The 13,940-nt window shown below is 42.7% G+C and overlaps 1 protein-coding gene across 4 annotated transcripts in view; it reads left to right on the top strand.

The window, feature by feature from the left end:
• Window positions 1–12,997, top strand: part of LOC115111512 (E3 ubiquitin-protein ligase RNF34-like) — a 32,652-nt gene extending 19,655 nt beyond the window's left edge. Inside the window, exons 5-11 of one of the 4 annotated variants that reach the window (XR_010461488.1) lie at window positions 160–361; window positions 509–538; window positions 811–855; window positions 8,440–8,521; window positions 8,874–9,130; window positions 10,281–10,402; window positions 11,025–11,110. Coding sequence is in view for 2 of the 4 variants with exons in the window: in XM_029637637.2 (XP_029493497.1) it covers window positions 160–361; window positions 509–538; window positions 811–873; window positions 11,025–11,212 (483 nt within the window). In the remaining 2 variants the exon portion in view is untranslated. Of the gene's footprint in view, window positions 1–159; window positions 362–508; window positions 539–810; window positions 874–8,439; window positions 8,522–8,792; window positions 9,131–10,280; window positions 10,403–11,024 lie in introns of all 4 variants that reach the window. The other 3 variants (XR_010461489.1, XM_029637637.2, XM_029637638.2) reach the window with 3 other exon arrangements.
• The last annotated feature ends 943 nt before the right edge of the window (window positions 12,998–13,940 follow it).

Below are 13,940 nucleotides of genomic sequence, written 5' to 3' on the forward strand. Positions count from 1 at the left end.
AGTGGTGATCCTAACTGACCTAAGACAGGGAATTTTTGCTTGGATTAAATGTCAGGAATTGTGAAAAACTTTAGTTTAAATGTATTTGGCTAGGGTGTATGTAAACTTCCGACTTCAACTGTATGTAATGGCTAATGGCTCCCCTCTCTCATCCTGTAGGTGATCCCTCAGACGTGGCAGCGAGCACGGGCCTCTCTCTCAGACATCTCTTGCCTGAGGGACATCGAGGGTCTGTCCGTCAGACAACTGAAGGAGATCCTGGCCAGGAATTTTGTCAACTATTCAGGCTGCTGCGAGAAGTGGGAGCTGGTAGAGCGCGTCAGCCGCTTGTACAGAGAGACAGAGGAGAACAGGAAGTCATGTGAGTAGCAGTGAGCCTGGTCCCAGATCTGTTTGAGCTGTCCCATCAACTCCTATGGTCATTACCATGCCATGTTTGGCAATTAAAATGGTGTACGATAGTTTTATTAGCTTGAGTACCTAAATGTTTTTTCTTACTTTCCTCTAGTGGAAAACGTGAACACAGCTGTAACTTCAGGTAAGAAATCACTGCTCTGTCTGTCTTTTGTGATGGTACATGATGATATGTAAAGTTTGGACCAGGAATGGAAAGTACAGCTACTTAACATGTAACCCTTCAGTCTCTGTCTCGTCAGTGATATTCTAGCTCAGGACGTACAGTATGTTCATTACTGTAGCAGCCTTTAATATTGTACCTTCAGAGTTCCTTCAGAGTTGATTTCTGTAGTGTTTAAAAATAAAAATCAGAAGCAGTATTAATTGACAGTTGCTTTACTCCTTCCTTTCAAGTGGTGGCCTTGCCCCTTCCTCCCATCTGCATTGGAGGGATTGGAGGTAAGGTATCTGAAAAAGGCAAGTGTTCCCCTGGTCACTCCAACTGTTGACCTGGTCACTCTTACCATCTCATGGCCCGGCCCCTCCGCATGCGTGTAACACAGGCATCCATCCTCATATACAGCCCTTAGTGATGCATGCAGGAGTTTCACCTTACTTACTGCATCTGGTTCCACCACCACCACTACTCCTGCTGCATATCAATCATGGTGTTTTTGTATCTCATCCATACCAAGGGTACTTCCATGCATTCTGAGCATGTTTAGCTATTGGACGCCATCTTGACCCCTTTCCATTGGTGTATAAGAACCGGTCACCCAAGTGCAATCCTTAAGTGTATTACCTCTTGGAAAGCCCAAGATAGTATTTAATAACTTCACACACATACAGTGCCTTCAGAAAGTATTAGGGCCCTATGATTTCCACGATGTGGAAAAGACGGATGGAATCACTGAATTTGGTATTAAAAATGGAATCAACTGTAAAATGTGAAATATTGCAGAATTGTCCATAATTTGCCTGAAATGTATTTAAAAAATAAAATAAAGTAGGCCTAATTATTGTAGTGACCTAAATTACTTAATAATTGTAAAATTACAGGTGATTAGGCCTAGACAAATAATTCAATTTTCAATTGGGGTGTTTTGAGAGGGTGGTCGGTCGTGCGTGAGACCCTTACGTCACCTCACAACTTGGCTGTCATTTTGAGAAACATTTCGAAGAGGTCGTCTAAGACGTCCAAGTCGTCAAAAAAAACGGAAAGATTTGACCCTAACCCCTAAATTCAGAGCAGAACAATGCCCAAAGGACTATTATGAGTCAGGTGATAAGCTGTTTTGCAAATTCTGTCAACATAGTATTGATTGGACCTGTAAAAATATGTGTGATGACCACTTAAAGTGTAAAGCTCATGTGAACAAGAACAAGGAAAAGCACCATGTTAGCCAGAGCATGCCTCTTCAAACGACCTATTACCTGTGCAAGCGCATCAGCAGATTCAAGATGAGAATTTATTCAGGACTTTGTGGCTGTGTGCCCTGAATCTGACATCCCCTTACACTGTACCCAAACTGGACGCGCGTGTGCCATCGTGCGCAAATAGATTTTTGTCCCCCCACACCAAACGCGATCACGACACGCAGGTTGAAGTATCAAAACAAATTATATTAATTTGGGGACAGGTCGAAAAGCATTAAACATTTATGGCAATTTAGTTAGCTAGCTAATTTTCCCTGGTATATAAATGTTGAGTTGATATTTTACCTGAAATGCACAAGGTCCTCTACTCCGACAGTTAATCTACACATAAAACGGTCAACCCGAATCGTTTCTAGTCATCTCTCCTTCCAGGCTTTTTCTTCTTTGGACTTTATATGGCGATTGGCATCTAATCTCATAGTATTACCACGACCAACCGACCGACCTCAGTTCATCTTTTAATCACCCACTTGGATATAACCAATGAGGAGATGGCACATGGGGATCTGCTTCTATAAACCAACGAGGAGATGTGAGAGGCAGGACTTGCACCGTGTTCAGCGTCACAAATAGAACTGACTTCTATTTTAGCGCTTGGCAACCCAGACGCTCGTTGGCTTGCGCGACCAGTGTGGGTGCAATGATTGCATAACATGTAAACTCAGCAAAAAAAGAAATGTCCTCTCACTGTCAACTGTGTTTATTTTCCGCAAATTTAACATGTGTAAATATTTGTATGAACATAACAAGATTTATCAACTGATACATAAACTGAACAAGTTCCATAGACATGTGACTAACAGAATGGAATGATGTGTCCCTGAACAAAGGGGGGTCAAAATCAAAAGTAACAGTCAATATCTGGTGTGGCCACCAGCTGCATTAAGTACTGCAGTGCATCTCCTCATGGACTCTACCAGATTTGCCAGTTCTTGCTGTGAGATGTTACCCCACTCTTCCACCAAGGCACCTGCAAATTCAAGGACATTTCTGGGGGGAATGGCCCTGACCTCACCATCCGATCCAACAGGTCCTAGACATGCTCAATGGGATTGAGATCCGGGCTCTTTGCTGGCCATGGCAGAACACTGGCATTCCTGTCTTGCAGGAAATCACGCACAGAACGAGCAGTATAGCTGGTAGCATTGTCATGCTGGAGGATCATGTCAAGATGAGCCTGCAGGAAGGGTACCACGTGAGAGAGGAGGATGTCTTCCCTGTAATGCACAGCATTGAGATTCCCTGCAATGACAACAATCTCAGTCCGATGATGCTGTGACACACCGCCCCAGACCATGATGGACCCTCCACCTCCGATCCCACTCCAGAGTACAGGCTTTGGTATAACGCTCATTCCTTCGATGATAAACGCAAATCCGACCATCACCCCTTGGTGAGACAAAACCGCAACTCGTCAGAGAAGAGCACTTTTTGCCAGTCCTGTCTGGTCCTGTGACGGTGGGTTTGTGCCCATAGGCGACGTTGTTGCTGGTGATGTCTGGTGAGGACTTGCCTTACAACAGGCCTACAAGCCCTCAGTCCATCCTCTCTCAGCCTATTGCGGACAGTCTGAGCACTGATTGAGGGATTGTGCGTTCCTGGTGTAACTCGGGCAGTTGTTTCCATCCTGTACCTTTTTCTTTACATTTTTTATTTCACCTTTATTTAACCAGGTAGGCCAGTTGAGAACAAGTTCTCATTTACAACTGCGACCTGGCCAAGATAAAGCAAAGCAGTGCGACAAAAAACAACAACACAGTTACACATGGGATAAACAAATGTACAGTCAATGACACAATAGAAAAATGTATATACAGTGTGTGCAAATGGAGTAAGGAGGTAAGATAATCAATAGGCCATAGTGACGAAGTAATTACAAATAAGCTAATTAACACTGGGAGTGATTGATGTGCAAGTAGAAATACTGGTGTGCAAAAAAGTAAATAAAAACAATATGGCGATGAGGTAGGTAGTTGGATGGGCTATTTCCGGATGGGCTATGTACAGCTGCAGTGATCGGTAAGCTGCTCAGATAACTGTTGCTTAAAGTTAGTGAGGGAGATAGAAGTCTCCAACTTCAGTGATATGTGCAATTCGTTCCAGTCATTGGCAGCAGAGAACTTGAAGGAAAGGCGGCCAAAGAGGTGTTGGCTTTGGGGATGACCAGTGAGATATACCTGCTGGAGCGCGTGCTACGGGTGGGTGTTATGGTGACCAGTGAGCTGAGACAAGGAGTTTTACCTAGCAAAGACTTATAGATGACCTGGAGCCAGTAGGTCTGGAGACGAATATGTAGCAAGGGCCAGCCGACGAGAGCATACAGGTCGCAGTGGTGGGTAGTATATGGGGCTTTGGTGACAAAACGGATGGCACTGTGATAGACTGCATCCAGTTGGCTGAGTAGAGTGTTGGAGGCGATTTTGTAAATGACATCGCCAAAGTCAAGGATCGGTAGGATAGTCAGTGTTACGATGGTATTTTTGGCAGCGTGAGTGAAGGAGGCTTTGTTGCGAAATTCTAGATTTAATTTTGGATTGGAGATGCTTAATATGAGTCTGGAAGGAGAGTTTACAGTCTAGCCAGACACCTAGGTATTTATATATTCTAAGTCAGAACCGTCCAGAGTAGTGATGCTAGTCGGGCAGGCGGGTGTGGGCAGCGATCTGTTGAAGAGCATGCATTTAGTTTTACTAGCGTTTAAGAGCAGTTGGAGGCCACAGAAGGAGTGTTGTATGGCATTGAAGCTCGTTTGGAGGTTTGTTAACACAGTGTCCAAAGAAGGGCCAGATGTATACAGAAGAGGTGCATAGAGGTGGATCAAGGAATCACCCGCAGCAAGAGCGACATCATTGATATATATACAGAGAAGAGAGTCGGCCCGAGAATTGAACCCTGTTGTACCCTCATAGAGACTGCCAGAGGTCCGGCCAACAGGCTCTCTGATTTGACACACTGAACTCTGAGAAGTAGTTGGTGAATCAGGCGAGGCAGTCATTAGAGAAACCAAGGCTGTTGAGTCTGCCGATAAGAATACAGTGATTGACAGAGTCGAAAGCCTTGGCCAGGTCGATGAAGACGGCTGCACAGTACTGTCTTTTATCGATGCCGGTTATGATGGCGGTTTAGTACCTTGAGTGTGGCTGAAGTGCACCGGTGACCAGCTCGGAAACCGGATTGCACAGCGGAGAAGGTGCGGTGGGATTCGAAATGGTAGGTGATCTGTTTGTTAACTTGGCTTTCAAAGACTTTAGAAAGGCAGGGCAGGATGGATATAGGTCTATAACAGTTTGGGTCTAGAGTGTCACCCCCTTTGAAGAGGGAGATGACCACTGCAGCTTTCCAATCTTTAGGGATCTCGGACAATACGAAAGAGAGGTTGAACAGACTGGTAATAGAAGTTGCAACAATGGCTGCGGATAATGTTAGAGAGAGAGGGTCCAGATTGTCTAGCCCAGCTGATTTGTACGGGTCCATGTTTTGCAGCTCTTTCATAACATCTGCTATCTGGATTTGGGAAGGAGAAGCTGGGGAGGTTTGGGCAAGTAGCTGCGGGGGGTGTGGAGCTGTTGGCCGTGGTAGAGAAATGCTTATTGAAATTCTCGATTATCGTGGATTTATTGGGGATGACAGTGTTTCCTAGCCTCAGTGCAGTGGGCAGCTGGGAGGAGGTGCTCTTATTCTCCATGGACTTTAGTGTCCCAGTACTTTTTGAAGTTAGAGCTACAGGATGCAAATTTCTGTTTGAAAAAGCTAGCCTTAGCTTTCCTAACTGACTGTGTGCATTGGTTCCTGACTTCCCTGAAAAGTTTCATTTCGAGGGTACTATTCGATGCTAGTGCAGTACGCCACAGGATGTTTTTGTGCTGGTCGAGAGCAGTCGGGTCTGGAGTGAACCAAGGGCTATATCTGTTCTTAGTTCTACATTTTATGAAAGGGTCATGCTTATTTAAGATGGTGAGGAAATTACCTGTCAAGAACAACCAGGCATCCTCTACTGATGGGATGAGGTCAATATCCTTCCAGGATACCCAGGCCAGGTTGATTAGAAAGGCCTGCTCGCAGAAGTGTTTTAGGGAGCATTTGACAGTGATGAGGGGTGGTCGTTTGACCGCGGACCCATAACGGATGCAGGCAATGAGGCAGTGATCGCTGAGATCCTGGTTGAAAACAGAGGTGTATTTAGAGAGCAAGTTGGTCAGGATAATATCTATGAGGGTGCCCATGTTTACGGATTTAGGGTTGTTCCTGGTGGGTTCCTTGATGATTTGTTTGAGATTGCGGGCATCTAGCTTAGATTGTAGGACGGCCGGGGTGTTAAGCATATCCCAGTTTAGGTCACCTAACAGAACAAACTCTGAAGATAGATAGGGGGAAATCAATTCATATACAGTGGGGAGAACAAGTATTTGATACACTGCCGATTTTGCAGGTTTTCCTACTTACAAAGCATGTAGAGGTCTGTAATTTTTATCATAAGTACACTTCAACTGTGAGAGACAGAATCTAAAACAAAAATCCAGAAAATCACATTATATGATTTTTAAGTAATTCATTTGCATTTTATTGCATGACATAAGTATTTGATACATCAGAAAAGCAGAACTTAATATTTGGTACAGAAACAATTGTTTGCAATTACAGAGATCATGTGTTTCCTGTAGTTCTTGACCAGGTTTGCACACACTGCAGCAGGGATTTTGGCCCACTCCTCCATACAGACCTTCTCCAGATCCTTCGGGTTTCGGAGTGGTCGCTGGGCAATACGGACTTTCAGCTCCCTCCAAAGATTTTCTATTGGGTTCAGGTCTGGAGTCTGGCTAGGCCACTCCAGGACCTTGAGATGCTTCTTACGGAGCCACTCCTTAGTTGCCTGTGTGTTTCAGGTCGTTGTCATGCTGGAAGACCCAGCCACGACCCATCTTCAATGCTCTTACTGAGGGAAGGGGGTTGTTGGCCAAGATCTAGCGATACATGGCCCCGTCCATCCTCCCCTCAATACGGTGCAGTCGTCCGGTCCCCTTTGCAGAAAAGCGTTTCCACCTCCATGCTTCACGGTTGGGATGGTGTTCTTGGGGTTGTACTCATCCTTCTTCCTCCAAACACGGCGAGTGGAGTTTAGATCAAGAAGCTCTATTTTTGTCTCATCAGACCACATGACCTTCTCCCATTCCTTCTCTGGGTCTTCCAGGTGGTCATTGGCAAACTTCAGACAGGCCTGGACATGCGCTGGCTTGAGCAGGGGGACCTTGCGTGCGCTGCAGGATTTTAATCCATGATGGCGTAGTGTGTTACTAATGGTTTTCTTTGAGACTGTGGTCCCAGCTCTCTTCAGGTCATTGACCAGGTCCTGCCGTGTAGTTCTGGGCTGATCCCTCACCTTCCTCATGATCATTGATGCCCCACGAGGTGAGATCTTGCATGGAGCCCCAGACTGAGGGTGATTGACCGTCATCTTGAACTTCTTCCATTTTCTAATAATTGCGGCAGAAGTTGTTGCCTTCTCACCAAGCTGCTTGGCTATTGTCCTGTAGCCCATCTCAGCCTTGTGCAGGTCTACAATTGTATCACTGATGTCCTTACACAGCTCTCTGGTCTTGGCCATTGTGGAGAGGTTGGAGTCTGTTTGATTGAGTGTGTGGACAGGTGTCTTTTATACAGGTAACGAGTTCAAACAGGTGCAGATAATACAGGTAATGAGTGGAGAACAGGAGGGCTTCTTAAAGAAAAACGAACAGGTCTGTGAGAGCCGGAATTCTTACTGGTTGGTAGGTGATCAAATACTTATGTCATGCAATAAAATGCAAATTAATTACTTAAAAATCATACAATGTGATTTTCTGGATTTTTGTTTTAGATTCCGTCTCTCACAGTTGAAGTGTACCTATGTTAAAAATGACATACCTCTACATTTTTTGTAAGTAGGAAAACCTGCAAAATCGGCAGTGTATCAAATACTTGTTCTCGCCACTGTATGTCCCGCAGTGGTCTGCCACTGCGAGGACGATCAGCTGTCTGTCCTGTCTCCCTGTAGCGCTGTCTTTGGCGTCTCACATTACTGACATTGCAATTTATTGCCCTGGCCACATCTGCAGTCCTCATGCCTCCTTGCAGCATGCCTAAGGCACGTTCACACAGATGAGCAGGGACCCTGGGCATCTTTCTTTTGGTGTTTTTCAGAGTCGGTAGAAAGGCCTCTTTAGTGTCCTAAGTTTTCATAACTGTGACCTTATTTGCCTACTGTCTGTAAGCTGTCTTAACGACCATTTCACAGGTGCATGTTCATTAATTGTTTATGGTTCATTGAACATGCATGGGAAACAGTGTTTAAACGCTTTATAATGAAGATCTGTGAAGTTATTTGGATTTTTACGAATTATCTTTGAAAGACAGTGTCCTGAAAAAGGGACTTTTCTTTCTTTGCTAAGTTTGTGTAAATGTATTTTGCTACGCGAGCTGTGTGGTCAGCATGTTAGAAAAGCTAAGAAAGCTACAGCCCTTTCTAGTGAAGCATTGCAAACAGGGAGGAGAGTTGCCCAAAAATGAGAGCAGCCCCTGTCAAACTCACCTGCCTGTGTGTTCGACCAACATATGACTGCCGTTCTACAGAAGATCCGTGGCATGAAGTTTGCGGTGGTTGTTGCCGAGACAACAGATCCAAGGGATTACAGCGTTCTAAACATCGTCATTGGTGAGTTAACTTAACAGCCTATTAATATACCATTGTAATAGCCTACATTTACATTCTGCAATGTGAATTGTCCGCATGCAAATTGTGATATTCCAAACGACGAGCTATCGTGTTGAAATATAGTGATGCATAATGTCAGCAGCTGTCTGCCTCTCCATCTAGCTAACTATCGCTGTATCTATATTGTGTTTACACTTGGAATTTAAGACCTTTATTTTGTCACAATATTATTTTAGGTTCAATCAAAGTTTTTCCTTATCTTTAATTACAGGTGTTGAAAACCAGTACTTTCTGATGGATGTCATTTTCATGGACAAATGCAACTACTCAACGTTTTCCCAATCATTACTAGCCTCCCTCCACAGCAACCATCTGAACCTGAATGATGCCTGGGCGTTGGTCACAGATAATGCCTCCTACTGACTGAAGGCATACAAGGAGGTTCTGAAAGGAGTGATGCCCAACAGTGTCCATGTAACCGGTCTCTGTCATGTCATCAGTCTGGTGGGTGAGACCTGGCAGCACAACAAATACTTCTCTGAAGTTGCATCACTTGTGACATGGATGAGATCTGTCTTCTTCGAGAAGTCTGCCAGAAAGAGAAGATTGGTGAGCTTCCTCATTATGAAGTAGTTTGTGCAGGACAAGGCTCCTCCTGAAGCACTGAGCTCCAGATGGAATAGCTGGTTTGAGGCAGTGAAGTACCATGCAGAGAATGTTCATCTGTACAGAGATTTATTAAATTTTATTTATTTACCTTTATTTAACTAGGCAAGTCAGTTAAGAACAAATTCTTATTTTCAACGACGGCCTAGGAACAGTGGGTTAACTGCCTGTTCAGGGGCAGAACGACAGATTTGTACCTTGTCAGCTCGGGGGGTTTGAACTTGCAACCTTCCGGTTACTAGTCCAACGCTCTAACCACTAGGCTACACTGCCGCCCCAAATAAACATGTTTTTAAAATAGATAATGGAACATGGGACCAACACTTAACATGTTGCGTTTACATTTTTGCTCAGTGTGTTTTGGAGCGGATTCAAAAGTGTAACTAGTTCACTCAGGAACATTTAATGTCGTCTTGGTAAGCAACTCCAGTGTATATTTGGCCTTGTGTTTTAGGGTATTGACCTGTTGAAAGGTGTATTTGTCTCCGTGTCTGCTAGGAAGCAGACTGAACCAGGTTTTCCTTTAGGATTTTGCCTGTGCTTAGCTCTATTCTGTTTCTGTTTATCCTAATAAAAATAACTCCTTAGTCCTTGCCGATGATAAGCATACCCATAACATGATTCAGTCACCACCATGCTTGAAAATATGAAAAGTGGTACTCAGTGATGTGTTGGATTTGCCCCAAACATAATTCTTTGTATTCAGGACATGAAGTTTATTTCTTTGCCACATTTTGGCAGTTTTACTTTAGTGCCTTATTGCAAACAGGATGCATGTTTTGTTATATTTGTATTTTGTTCTTTTCACTCTATCATTTAGGTTAGTATTGTGGAGTAACTACAATGTTGATACATCTAGAGTTTTCTCCTATCACAGCCGTTAAACTCTGTAACTGTTTTAAAGTCACCATTGGCCTCATGGTGAAATCTGAGCGTTATTCTTCCTCTGTGGTAACTGAGTTAGGAAGGACGCCTGTATCTTTGTAGTTACTGGGTGTATTGATACACCATCCAAAGTGTAATTAATAACTTCACCATACTCAAAGGGACATTCAATGTCTGCTTCTTCTTTTTTTTACCCATCTACCAATAGGTGCCCTTCTTTGCGAGGCTTTGGAAAACCTCCCTGGTCTTTGTGGTTGAATCTTTGTTTGAAATTCACTGCTCGACTGAGGGACCTTACAATTATCTGTATGTGTGGGGTACAGAGATGAGGTATTCATTTAAAAAATCATGTTATAACACCTATTGCCCACAGTGAATCAGCACAATTTATGTGACTTAGGAAATGCTTTATTCCTTAACTTATTTAGGCTCTCCATAACAAAGGGGTTGAATACTTACTAACTGAAGGCATTTCAGCTTTTCATTTTTAATTTAAAAAAATTAAAAATCTATTAACATTCCGCTTTGACATTATGGGGCATTGTGTTTAGGCCAGTGACACAAAGTCTCTCTGAAGGCACTGTATTTCTATAAAGCTAAATATGTCCAGCTGCATGATGTCTGAATTCAAACATCCACTGATACACTGTCAGGATGAGGAACAGGTCTCGTTGTCATGGAAACTCCTCGTATGGAAGCCTTTTTATCCAGCGCTGCTATTTCCAGGAGCCTGTATGGAGCTTACCCTCTGCTTTGTACCAGCCATGACCTTCCTATGATAAGGCACCCTAGATAAGAGAGAGAGAGGAGATATTGGGATCTCTCTTCAAGGCAGTGTCACTCTCTTCTACCTCTTCGGGGCATGACATCATCATTGCTCTCCTCCACTCTCATCTGTATGTCATGTTGTTCTTTTACTTTTTTCTGATTCCTCCCCTCTGTCTTCCTCCAGATCGGGAGAAGGCCCAGCTGACCAACCTGGATAACAGCCTGTGTAGGATCTGCATGGATGCTGCGATTGACTGCGTCCTTCTGGAGTGTGGTCACATGGTCACCTGCACCAAGTGTGGTAAGCGGATGAGCGAGTGTCCCATCTGCAGGCAGTACGTTGTGAGAGCTGTGCACGTCTTCAAGTCCTAATGTCTGAACCCATCACCACCGTCTCAGAACATCTTCAACAAAACATTAATCTCCAGAGAAACGGAAGTCTGTTCCGTCACAGTCCATACTGGGAGACTGCCTCCATGCTCTCACCACCAGTACTTCTTGTTGTGGGTGTTCATGTTTTCATCCCCTGAAACGCTTACATTATTTGCACACTTAAACGTGACTATTAAAAATGCAGTGTTTTCTTTTTACCTTGTATTATTTAGTCTGACTAATCAGTATTTGAAGGAAAAAAGGGCAGCAGTCTACCCTCGTATTATTCCATTACTAAACACATCCTTGACTTGTTCCTATCAAGAATGTGAGCTATTTAATCACATGTGCATTGTTGTCTAACATGACGTATCACTTTTGAATCTGCCTGCTATGAACTGTAGCATTTGCTGCAAATAACTACATATCTTAGTAATTCTGAAGAAAATACTGTACTGTGCAACAGGATGGGGGATGAGCAAATTAGAGGTCTATTTGGATTCAAAACAGCAATATCCAATGTCATTTGCTCTTTTGTCATGTCTTAGCACTGAGTGTTAAGATGGAAAAGAAAAACAGGTGCTAAATACATTCAAATGTTTTTCCAACTTAAAAATTGTGGATTTTCTTTCATTAATATTTTCCATTTTCTTTTGAAAGTGGAAGAAATAGTTTGTTTTTAATTGATAAATGATTGTAGTTAACACAGAACTAACTAATCAAAGAGAGCTGCAACTTAACTGACACTGGAATATAAAGTGTGTCTATATATATATATATATTAGTACCATTGTAGAATAATAGGGAAGACATCAACACTATGAAATAACACATGGAATCATGTAACAACAAAAAAATGTTAAATCAATATATTTGACATGTGATATTCTTCAAAGTAGCCACCCTTTGCCTTGCACACTCTTGGAACCTTTTTTTACTATTTTCTACATTGTAGAATAATAATGAAGACATCAAAACTATGAAATAACACATACCAAGAGTGTGCAAAGGTTGGCTGCTTTGAAAAATCTCAAATATATTTTGATTTAACACTTTTCTTTGTTACTACACTATGTGTTATGTCATAGTTTTGATGTCTTCACTTATTCTACAATGTAAAAAATAAAGAAACCCTTGAATGAGTAGGTGTGTCCAAACAGAGTGCAAGTGAGAGAGAGGTGACTTGCTGCACATTTGCATATGTTTCATATCACTATGAGATGTTCATATCTATATTTTTTTCCATTTGATTTGAACGTGTAATATTGAATTATTTAAGATGTCCCTCAGATTAGGCAAGTTTATAATTAAAGAGTTGTTTCACTGTCAGGTGGATTGAAATGTGTTGTTACTGCATTGGTTTGCTTGAGCTGTGTTCCCAAATGAGAAGCAGAGTATAAAGACATGCACAGTTGCGCCTGAAATGGCACCCTATTCCTTATCAAGTGCACTACTTTTGACAAGAACCTATGGGGCTTTGGTCAAAAGTAGTGCACTATATAGGCCAGGGAATAGGGTGCCATTTCTTACATAGGGTTAGAGATGTTATTTGCATACCGATCTGTTTGTTTTCTACCCTTTTAAAATACTAAGCACTGTACTGTATCACACAAAGTCAACGTTGCTGCTATTTCAGAAAATGTCACATGCAAGCACCTAGAGTAGCTGAGCAGGTTGTACTTCACTTTGGAAGGGTATGCTAAACAGTGTGTAAGGTCTGGTCTTTGGGAATGTTTAACTTTTTATTTTGGTAATTAAATATTTGTATTAAAATACATGACTGTTTACTTGTCTAGTATGCTGTGATGCGCAGATCACTTGTTCTTGGCACCCCTTCGAAAAATGTAATGAACATAATTTGATTAATGGGGAAATGCTTTAGGAAAATTAAAGCAATCCTGTAGGGCAGTGGTTGCCAAACATGTTATAGTCCCGTACCCCTTCAAACATTCAACCTCCAGCTGTGGTACGCTGACCCCTAGCACCAGGGTCAGCACAATCTCAAATGTTGTTTTTGCCATCATTGTAAGCCTGCCACACACACACACACTATAAGATACATTTATTAAACAGAAGAATGAGTGTGAGTTTGTCACTTCCCCCTAGCCGGGTTGTGACAAAGAGCTCTTATAGGACCAGGGTACAAAATATAATAAATGTTTCTCTTTACTTAGCCATCTTACATATAAAACCTTATTTGTTCATCAACAATTGTGAATAACTCACCACAGGTTAATGAGAAAGGTGTGCTTGAAAGGATACACATAACTCTGGGCTGTATTGGAGAGTGTCTTTTTCCACACAGTCTGTGCCTGTATTTTGTTGTCATGCTAGTGAGGGCCGAGAATCCACTCTCACATAGGTACGTGGTTGCAAAGGGCATCAGTGTCTTAACAGTGTGATTTGCAAAGGCAGGATACTCTGAGCGCAGCCCAATCCAGAAATCTGCCAGTGGCTTCTGATTAAATTACATTTTCACAGAACCACTTGTTGCAATTTCGATGAGGCTCTCTTGTTCAGATATCGGTAAGTGGACTGGAGGCAGGGCATGAAACGGATAACGAATCCAGTTGTTTGTGTCATCCGTTTCGGGAAAGTACCTGCGTAATTGCGCACCCAACTCACTCAGGTGCTACGCTATATCACATTTGACATTGTCCAGTAAGCTTGAGTTCATTTGCACACAAAAAATCATACACTGATGGAAAGACCTGTGTGTTGTCCTTTA

This window comes from Oncorhynchus nerka, linkage group LG27 (genome assembly GCF_034236695.1).
Source record: "Oncorhynchus nerka isolate Pitt River linkage group LG27, Oner_Uvic_2.0, whole genome shotgun sequence".
NCBI classification, from domain to species: Eukaryota; Metazoa; Chordata; class Actinopteri; order Salmoniformes; family Salmonidae; genus Oncorhynchus; species Oncorhynchus nerka.